Here is an 11,192-nt window from a genome sequence, read left to right on the forward strand (position 1 = left end):
AACCTGATGGAGCTTGAGAGGTCCTGCAAAGAAGAATGGGGGAAACTGCCCAAAAATAGGTGTGCAAAGCTTGTAGCATCATACTCGAAAAGACTTGAGGCTGTAATTGTTGCCAAAGGTGCTTCAACAAAGTATTGAGCAAAGGCTGTGAATACTTATGTACATGTGCTTTTTTGTTTATTTTTATTTTTAATAAATTTGCAACGATTTCAAACAAACTTCTTTCACGTTGTCATTATGGGGTATTATTTGTAGAATTTTGACGAAAATAATGAATTTAATCCATTTTGGAATAAGACTGTAACATAACAATATGTGGAAAAAGTGAAGCACTGTGAATACTTTCTGGATGCACTGTATATACATATATACAGTGGGGGAAATAAGTATTGAACGCGTCAAAATTTTTTTCAATAAATATATTTCCAATGAGGTTATTCACATTAAATTTTCACCAGACTTAAGTATTAACTCAAGAAATCTGGAAATATGAAGAATTCACAACATTAAAATCCATAAATAAACTTATGTGTAATAAAGTGGAATGACACAGGAAGAAAGTACTGAACACGCTAAGAAAATGCAGTTCTCCAAGGTAAGGTAAGGAATCAGCTGAAATCCATCAGTAATTATACCTGTTATCTGTGCAAATTAATATCAGCTGGATTGGTAAATTGATGGTCTATAAAAAGGCTTTTCGTTTATCAAGGTGTCACAAGAAACATCTCATGATGGGTAAAAGCAAAGAGCTCTCCCAAAACCTTCACAACCTTATTGTTGTGAAAAATATTGATGGAATCGGATACAGACGTATTTCAAAACTTCTGAATCCTCCAATAAGCACCATTGGGGTCATTATCCGCAAGTGGAAGCAACATCACTCCATCATCAACCGGCCACGCACAGGAGCTCGTCGCAAGATTTCTGATTTCTGAGTCAGAAGAGTAGTCAGAAGAGAAACCCAAGAGCCAAGGACCACTCAGAAAGAACTTCCAACCTCAATCCAGACCGCAGAATCTGTCAACATCTTCAAGAAACAGCTAAAGATCCAACTCTTACGTGAACACCTAACCAACCCCAATAATAAAAAATAATAATAAATAAATAAATAAAAACCTTACTCTGGCACTTTGCTTCTTCTGGAACTCAACCAATTGATCGTGTATGGTAGCACTACTTGTATTGTTCTCCGCTTGATAAATCGCTTTGCTTGTATTTTCTCATTTGTAAGTCGCTTTGGATAAAAGCGTCTGCTAAATGAATAAATGTAAATGTAAAGAGCTCCAGAAACACTCGGAGGCAGCAGGTGCCATTGTTACTGAGAAAACAATAGGCAATGAACTCCACTGCCATGGCATCTATGCACACTCACCCTGCAAGACTCCATTACTAAAGAAAAGGCATGTCAATAAATACTGGGAGTGCGGAGTCTGGTCAGACGAGAGCAAAATTTTACTTTTTGGCTGTCATACTACACACCATGTTTGGAGAAGAAATGGCACTTCACATCACCCTAAAAACGCTATACCAACAGTGAAGTTTGGAGGTGGAAGCATCATGGTGTGGGGCTGTTTTCATCACTGGCAGACTTCATATAATTGAAGGAACGATGAATGGAGCCCTTTTCCGGGAGATTGTTGAGAAGAATCTGCTGCCATCCACCAGGATGATGAAAATGAGACGTGGCTGAACCTTCCAGCAGGACAACGATCCAAAGTATACAGCAATGGAAACTCTCAGTTGGTTTCAGAGAAAAAAAATCAAGGTGTTAGAATGGCCCAGTCAATCACCTGACTTGAATCCAATTGAACAAGATTTAAAGACAATATGTTTAGAAGAATGGGCCAAAATCACACCTGAATACTGCAGCCCATTATTTTCTTCATACAGGAAGCGTCTTGAAGCTGTCATTACAAACAAAGGCTTCTCCACCTAGTATTAAATACATTTCAGTTAGTGTGTTCAATACTTGTTTTTCCCTGTGTCATTCCACTTTATTACACATAACTGTATTTATGGACTTTAATGTTGTGAATTCTTTATATATGTGGATTTCTTGAGTTAATGCTGATGTCTGGTGAAAATTTCATGTGAATAACCTCATTGGAAAAATATTTACTGAAAAAAATGCTGACACGTTCAATGCTTATTTCCCCCACTCTGTGTGTGTGTGTGTGTGTGTGTGTGTGTGTGTGTGTGTGCAGAACCAATAACAGTTCTTCTGGAGACTTTGACTGTCGCACTTGCACCTTTTATTTGCAGCAAAACCCAGCAGCCTTCATTATGTTTTCTGTTGGAGAAAGGTGGTCTCATACATAATATGCTGCTTTAATTACTGGCATACAAACATTTTTCTGTAACATTTCATTTTGTGTTGGAATACTAAAATGTTATACTGTAGAATTCTTTTTTTTTTTCTTTTTTTTTTTTTAAAGCATGCATTTAAGTCATATGCTTCTTTAACTTGTCCTGTCTAGTTAGCATGCAAGGTCCTGTGTTTTTGCATTCTTCTAACACATGTGTGTATTTGCATTTTACTGTATGCACTCCTGTGTGCTCTCCCGTGTGCTCTCCCATGTACTCTCCCGTGTGCTCTCCCGTGTGCTCTGTGTGCTCTCTTGTGTACTCTGCTCACTAAAATGCATTGATCTGATCCCTTTTCACACTGCTTTCACAATGTAAACATTTCCAGTCACTTTGTGGTTTACATATTGTTTATATTGTTTTGAGATTGAATAAACAGATTGTAACTGTGTCTACAGGGAGCTCCAGGAGGCTGAGGGTTGGTGGGTGGAGCGCAGCTTGTTGGTTTCTCAGGCTCTTCCAGATGATTTGAACCTGAACTTCACCTGCATGGCCTTAAGCCACAGAGGAAGTGCCACTGGCTACTTTATACTTCAGCTTGCAGGTCAGAAAACACACACCCACCGTTTGTTTTTACTACCGCTGTGAAGTATTTCCATTGTCTTAAGTATTATTGTCCCCAAATAAGATTACTTCTAGCCATAATCTGCAAACTTAGTTCCTTCAACAGAATCTTTTTCGCTGTTCAGTTTTGTCTACTTTGGTCCGTTATATTGAATCAGTATAAGGTTATGTTGCTTGTTTATCAGCAGAGCTCACAGTGCTAATAAATAATAAGTTTAAATAAATGGCAATTTTTGACAAATTGTCTTTCTGAAAAAAAAAAAAAAAGACTGCCCTTATTTAAATGGTTCTTTTTTTCTTTGAACATTCTCTGTCTAGTCAACTTATAAGGGAAGTGATTTTGCATAATTGACTGCTGGTTTGTCTGATCAAACTTTTATTAACATTTCTTGTATGTTGTCAGATCCTAATCTCCTCCTGCCGATTGGACTTCTGGCCACCACAATGGCACTTCTTTTCATCTTGGGACTTCTTTTGTATAGAGTGTTTAAGGTGGAGCTTGCTCTGCTCTTCCGAACCCTGTTTCCTTTCTTTTATGCAAGCACGGGTACGTTGAACACCAGGAGACCAGTGTTTCCAATTTTAACACTTGTGTGAAGAGCATAGAAAAATTACACAGAATAACTTCCTTTCCAAAATTCAAACACCAGGAAGCAACAAACTAAACAAATAGGTCCCCTCTGAGGTGGGAAATAAGCTAGTGGTTAATTTGAAAATAATTTATATAATTTATACTTTTTTTTACTGAGAAGCTTGTCATTCTCTTTTAAACACAGCAACACGTGTAACTAAGGCGGGACACAAGTGCATAAACTTTCCAAGAAACATTGTCAAAGTCCATGGCAGGTATCACATCAAACTGGGATAATTCATAATTCATAAATCAAAACACAGGCAAGAGTAAAAAAAAAAAATAGAAGTAACAAAGAAACTAAGACTTGGACATAACAATAGAAAACGCATGATAAGACTTTGCAACAATGCAAAGAAACAGCAGGGTATACGTAGACGAACAAATCAAGAACTAACACAAAACTGGTGGACACAATCAGGTAACAAACTAATATCAGGGCAGGGGCTAGGACAGGACTAGAACAGAAACAAAAACATAACCACATGGTGCTTGTCTCCATGACAATCAGGACGCAAAATCAAAAAGTTGATAATTTTTCAACCATGAAACTTCAATGGTACAGGAACTAATATAATTTGGTCATCTTATGTTTCCCAAAAGGCTTGACTAAACAAATATGTATTCAGCCTGGACACTGACTCTGTGTCTGAGTCCCAAACACTAGTTGGAAGGCTTTTCCATAATTGTGGGGCTTTGTAAAAGAAAGCTCTTCCCCCTGCTGTAGCCTTCATTATTTGAGGTACCAACAAGTAGCCTGCACCTTTTAATCGAAATAGGTGTGGCAGATCATAAAAGACCTAAAGTTCGCTCAGGTACTGTGGCATAAGACCATCCAGTGCTTTATAGGTCAATAATAGTATTTAATAATCAATGTGAAATTTTACTGGGAGCCAGTGCAGTGTGGATGAGATAGGGGTGATGTGGTCATATCTTCTGGTTCTAGTAAGGACTCTTGCAGATGCATTCTGGACTATCTGGAGTTTGTTCATGCTCCTACATCCAGACTGTAAGGCATTACAATAATCCAACCTAGACATGACAAAACCATAAACGAATTTTTCTGCATCGTGTAGTGACATTATATTTCTTATCTTAGCAATATTTCTGAGATGAAAGAAGGCTATCCTAGTAATATTATCTACATGAGCCTCAAATGAAAGACTGGGGTCAATAATCACACCAAGGTTGGCTGCCATCACATCATCCAGGTGGATGCTACACAATAGTGATGGTTGAGGAGACGCCCCCCCCATTACTGCCCCCCCCCCCCCCCCCGTAAAGCGCTATGAGTGTCTAGAAAAGCGCTATATAAATAAAACTGTAAAGGTATTTTACTGCTGCACATGATAAAGCAGAAAGGCCATCCAGAGTAACTATGTAATCAGAAAGCTTACTTCTAGCTACATGTGATCCTAGTAGAAGTACAGAATTAAGCAGAATTAAGTAAAACGAAGTTAATAAGCATCCAGCATCTAATGACCTTTACACATTCCTCAACTTTATTAAGCTGGTGTCTGTCAGCTGGCTTCGCTGAAACATACGACTGTGTCATCAGCATTACAGTGGAAGCTAATGCTATGTTTACAAATAATTTGAGACTTGCTGGAGTTAGAAAATACTTGTCGGTTTTAAATAATGTTTCATCAGTGAGTATCAGCTGAGTGGAACTTTGCATGTGGCTCAATAAGTGATGAAATAAATAGATCTTGTTAGTGGACTTTTATTTTAAAACTCACTGTAAGTGAATACAACCTTTCTGCTTTAAAGGTGTTTATGAATGTGTTAAAAAGAGCTATTTTGCTCCTACTTCCAGATGTGTTGTTTGGTTGTTAAAGGAGCTGTTATTTTTACCTGCAGATGGTGATGGGAAACTGTATGACGCCTATGTGCTATATCCCCGAATTCAAGGGGACACTTTGAGTGAAGCTGTTGAGGCTTTCGCTGTAAAGACACTGCCTCAAGTTCTGGAGGGACGCTATGGGTACCGGCTCTTCATCTTTGGTCGGGACAGTCTACCTGGACAAGGTAAAATTTTACCTCATGTATGAGTATACAAAACATGTATGAGATAGGGATAAGCATTTGAAGCAAAATTACTATCCCATTTTTTAAAGGCATTATTCAAATAAGATTTAAACATTGAACCTGCTCTCCAAATATACACAGAGACAAAATGACATCAATGCTGTGAAATATTAAACCTGGTTTCACAGCACCAAATCACACATTTACACATTTACTGTGAGACTGGACTAAAAATACTGCACAGTGACGTGTTCTCAGTGAGACAAATATTTCACTGAAAGTATTCAAAACAGGACCTTTTTGTTGTAAGTTATGTAAGGGATAAGATTCTTGCAAATCTGCATCTCGAAAATAAACAGCTTTTAGCTAGTTCACATGAGCACATGTCGATAATACAGCTCTCAGAGCGCTCATAACCTGCTGATAACCATACACCTCCTCACTGATAGCATGATTTTCTGCTAAGCATGCAGAGTTTGTGTTAGAAGGTCTGAATTTACTCTGTTGACTTTGAAATATTTAGAAAATATGGATTCATCCCTAGTATTAGATGATTGGAATAGATGAAAGGTTTATGCTTTATTGCAATAATGCATCATTGACATCTAATCAGTGACAAAATGTCAATGGAACATTTTCTTTTGGTTTTGGAGTCATTCAGAGCTCATTGATTAATAAAAACTAACTCATTAAGATATTATCTTTTCCAAACCATTTTGTAGCTATGGCAGACATGGTGGAGGAGACGATGAATCTCTGTCGTCGACTGTTGCTGCTATACACCAGCTCGTCTTTAAGCAGAGCAGAGGGTTCGTCATGGTTCGAGCAGCAGGCAGGCCTCCACCGTGCCTTACTGGATGACTCGCTCTCTGTGATGCTGCTGGAGATGGAGAAGCTCAGCGATCCCTCCATCCTCCCCGAATCACTGCGTCTCTTGCGTGATAAGCAGGGGGCACTACAGGCCTGGGAGAAGAGGAAGAGGTGGAGGTGCACAAGGTTGGAGGAAGATGGAGAAGAGGACGAAACATCACTCTCTTCATTTACTTTGTCCGCTCGCTTCTGGAGGAAAGTGCACTACTACATGCCGGTGAGAGGCAAAGCCAAAAGTTATAAAAAGAGAAAGTTGCTCCTGAACTTGTGAATTGGGACTTGACCCGTGAATTGTTGGTGCTAAGTTTCAACAAGAAACTGAGCTTGGGTATGAGTGTGGTTAAAGTGTGCACTCGAAGGATGGAGTGCTCACAGAACCTCAGTGCACTCTGACTGAAGGAACAGTGAGATCACTCACAAATAATATTTGCCTGATGAAAAAGCCTTGAATAGGAAAGGATGAAAGAACACATAGAATCTTTCACTTTAATCCTGGGTTCATCCTTTGTGATCTTTAGCCACACCTTCTGATGAACCTTGGAAGCACAACAAGTGGCTGAGGTTTCTTATTTAAATGAATCTTGCAGGATTGCAAATGAAACAAATGTACAAACTGCTAATTATGAAGTAGCACAGTCATCCCACACTCATATTTTTATGCCACTTGTTGCTCATATTTGCAAAAATCCAATTCAGCTTGCTAGCTGATGTTAGCAGTTTTTTTGCTCCACTCTGGTGAGGAGAATAGGTCTAGCAAATGTCTGGTGTGATTCCTTGAGTGTTATGCTAACATTTAAAAAGTTCTGTTAGCAGTATTAGTTGGATGAATTCTGTATATGATCATACTGATTTGTGGCACTGGCAATTTGACATAAGGTGAAGCACCTCACAAATTTTTAAGCAAATCTTTGAAGAGTCATCAGAAGTAAATGTAAATGGCGCCTTTAAAACTTTTCTACAAAGCAGTTAAAGCAGTTCTACAAAGTGCTTTAAACTGTTTCTCATTCAACCATTCACACACACATGCAAGGCAATAGCTTGCCAATGGGAGCAACCTTGGGGGAAAGTGTCTTGCCCAAGATAACTAGGACACTTTGGCATGTGGAGACATAATGGCCAGGGATTGAACCACCAACCCTGTGTTTTGACTCACTGTGTGTCACTGTGTGTATTATTACACTGTGTGTAAATATTCTCAGGGAGATGTGAAGAACTGATGGAGTAAAAAAAAGCACCATACACACACACACACACACACACACACACACACACAGACATAAAGAACATATAGTACATTTATAAAGTACAATTAAATGCTCATGTGCATAAGTGGATGGAAATCCCACATGAGTCCACATCTGTAGCTGTGATGTTTTGTAAAGTTTGGTACATGCTGTTTGCTGCATTGTTTTGTGAAAAGGGTACTTAGAGACCTGATCTTGTTTCACAGATGCAGGTTTGGATAAATGGTCTGCACTTATATAGTACTTTTTTAACCTTAACAGTTCCAAAGTGCTTTACACTGGTTCTTATTCACCCATTCAAACACACACTAATGGTAGCAGAGCTGCCATGCAAGGGGCTAACTTGCCATCAGGAGCAACTTGGGGTTCAGTGTCTTGCCCAAGGACACTTCGGCATGTGGAGTAACATGGGCCGGGAATCGAACTGCCAGCTCTACGATTAGGGGACGACCCGCTCTACCACCTGAGCCACAGCCACCCCATGAACGAGTCCACATGTCCATATCAAAGCTCACATGTGATTTTATGCTAAAGACGTGAAAAAATAAGTACACCCCATGGAAATTGTTGCCTTTTTTTTTTTTTTTTTTACATATTTGGACAAGCAAACATTTGATCCTCTTTGAAATGGTGCCTATTAATACAGTTGATACACTAACAAATGACACATAAAATTGACATTTTGCTGTAATTTTCACAATTTAAATGAACGAAAACAGACCAGTCACATGTAAAAAAAAGTCAGTACACCCCTACATTTATCACACCTTCAAATTAATCAAATTAGAATCAAGTGTTCAAGATTGGGAGCCAGTGGTTAGAACCTGCTTAGGGAGTGCAGGTGGAACTGGTCTTTTTATACCACTCTCATATCTAGTGTCTGGTGTTCCCTTTGCTATTGAGGTGTGTGGTGTCATCATGATAAGATCTAAAGAGTTCTGTAAGGCCTTCAGAAAAAAGGTTGTGGAGTCTTTCAAGGGATTTAAAAAGATCTCCAAATTATTTAAAATACATCTGCCAATTTATCCAGGACTGGCCGTCCCAGCAAATTCAGCCCAAGAGCTGACTGTCTGATGTAAAAAGAAGTCTCCAAGAACTCCACAATTTCATCACAGGATCTGTTAGTAAGTCTTACAACAAAAAGAGATTACACAAATTTGACGTGCATGGGAGGCGGGCCAGGAAAAAGCCTTTGCAAGACTACAGTTTGCCAATGAGCATATTGGTAAAGACCAGGCCTTTGAGAATAACAGACCAATCAAAGATAGAGTTGTTTGGCCACAGTAACAGCAAATATGTTTGGCATAAACCAAACACAGCTTTTCAGGAGAAGCACCTCATACCAACTGTGAAGCACGGTGGTGGAAACGTTATGGTTTGGGGTTCCTCGCTGTCTCAGGGACTGGACAACTTGCATTCATTGATTCAACTATGAATTCTGCATCATATCAAAGAGTGCTTGAAGATAATGTGAGGACATCTGTCCGAAAGTTGAAGTTGAACCGAAAGTGAACCTTTCAACAGGATAATGATCCTAACCACACTTGCAAATCCACCAAAGAATGGCTCAAAAAGAAGAAATGGAGGGTTATGGAATGGCCTAGTCAAAGCTCGAATTTGAATCCCATTGAAATGTTGTGGGGGGATTTGAAACAGGCAGTACATGTGAAAACAAAGCTTTTTCCACAGAGGAATATCACATATATTGATATTTCCGTTGAATAAATTATTATAAACACTAATTTTCCTTGTGGTTTTGTTCAAGTATATCAAGATGATCAAATGTTTGCATATCCAAAAATGTCAAAAAAGCCAACAATTTCCATGGGGTGTAATTATTCTTTCACATGACTGTAGCTTTTAAGCTACATATAACTTCTATGTAAATTGTGTCACTGAAATGCTTTTCATGCATTTATATTTAAATAAAGCCACTAGCAGCACATTATACTAAAAACAACCTAATTAAGATGTCAAACAATCTACATATTACTTAGTATGCACAAATTGCAGATTGTAAAAATGAAAAGCAAACATAATCTTAATGTTAGGTAAGTAAAAATGATCGAAAATGTTTGCTTTTGCTTTTAAATGATAAAGCAGTAATAGGGAGGCATCAAGTACAAATGTCTAAAAACAAAACAGGAAACTGAAAACATTCACTAAAGCAGAATAAAAAAAAAAATTCACAGAAAACAACTCACAACAAAACGTCATTGAATAACTGATTTGTGTACATATTTGTTTGTAGTTGTATATAAGGTGAAATAAATGATACTGTTCTTTGATTTAGTTGATGGGATTTGAAAGTGTGCTCATGGCACCTGTTTAAAAAAAAAAGCAATAGGGCTACTGGGTATGCTTAATATCTGACAGAATGATGCACTTGTTTCTTTAACAGAAAGTTCATCTAAACTGTGGATTATGAGGAAGTATGAGGCATGTAGCTTTTCTTTATTTACGCTGGATTGCTGTGCTGTAATAATGTACTGCTAGTAGCACTAATTAAAAAACAAAAACAAACAAACAAACAAAAAACCCTTGTACTATAGTGTACTAAAGAGCACAGGTGTACACTTTGACTCAGAGAATGGGAATGGTGTGAATGTATCCTGCAAATAAAGTTTCCATGTAACACTTTGCTAAATATACTTTGGCTGTTGTATTGTTGATTTTGCAGTACTATTGTATATTAAAACATATACTGCATTTGTGTTGGTTTTACCATGTGACCCAGTGTGCCTGTGCTTCAGTAAATCTAAGCTTGTCCTCTTTGTTATTTTGTGCTTCGTTTCTGGCATTATTTAAGAGTTTTGAGATTACATAATTTTAAAATGTTTATTTTTTCTGTGTATTGTTGGCCTCATTTATAAATACCACAAACAGTGACTGATTTTTATTAGTGATATTTTGCCCATAACACACCGAGATTTTTAATGTGGTATTGATGAGTTTTTCACTTGTAAAGGTAATAAAGCTTAAAAATATATGTTCAAAACACTATAACATCCACTAAACCTATATCTATATCCCAATGTCTGTAAATTTGTTTTATGACAATGTCCATTGTTAAATAATAATAAAATTTAATTAAACTGCACTAAATTGCTACAACACTAGTTGACATATAACAGTAGTTTTGATTGGTCTAAGGTTCTTAAAGTGAGCGGGGCAGAGTGTTATATGAAGCATGTCAGAGAAATTGTATGGTAATTGATCATGGCATTTCATTCAGTAAATTTCATTAATCACTAATAAGGGTGATAAAGCAATTATAAGTAAGCTTACCAATGAAGCAAAAGCTCTATGAACAATGTTTTGACAGCTCTTTCATATAAAACGTTTAAATTTAAAAAGAAACTTAGATTTTTGCGAAAAAAGTCATTTTAGGTATTGGCCCATTTTAGCTTAACCAGCTAGCTAAAATTGGCCCTATACACACACACACACACTCTGACACAGAAATTACACCGAAATTGAGGGTGAAAAAT

General features: G+C 37.7%; 1 protein-coding gene across 1 annotated transcript in view; it reads left to right on the top strand.

Moving 5' to 3' along the window:
• The window catches only part of zmp:0000000936 (interleukin-1 receptor-like 2), a 34,229-nt gene extending 23,749 nt beyond the window's left edge, over positions 1-10,480 (top strand). Inside the window, exons 8-11 of the mRNA XM_053626387.1 lie at positions 2,763-2,908; positions 3,332-3,475; positions 5,420-5,587; positions 6,310-10,480. Coding sequence (XP_053482362.1) covers positions 2,763-2,908; positions 3,332-3,475; positions 5,420-5,587; positions 6,310-6,728 — 877 coding nt within the window. The 3' untranslated portion in view covers positions 6,729-10,480. The remainder of the gene's footprint in view (positions 1-2,762; positions 2,909-3,331; positions 3,476-5,419; positions 5,588-6,309) is intronic.
• Positions 10,481-11,192: the final 712 nt, after the last annotated feature.

The sequence above is a fragment of the Ictalurus furcatus genome, chromosome 6, assembly GCF_023375685.1.
Source record: "Ictalurus furcatus strain D&B chromosome 6, Billie_1.0, whole genome shotgun sequence".
Classification (NCBI taxonomy): domain Eukaryota; kingdom Metazoa; phylum Chordata; class Actinopteri; order Siluriformes; family Ictaluridae; genus Ictalurus; species Ictalurus furcatus.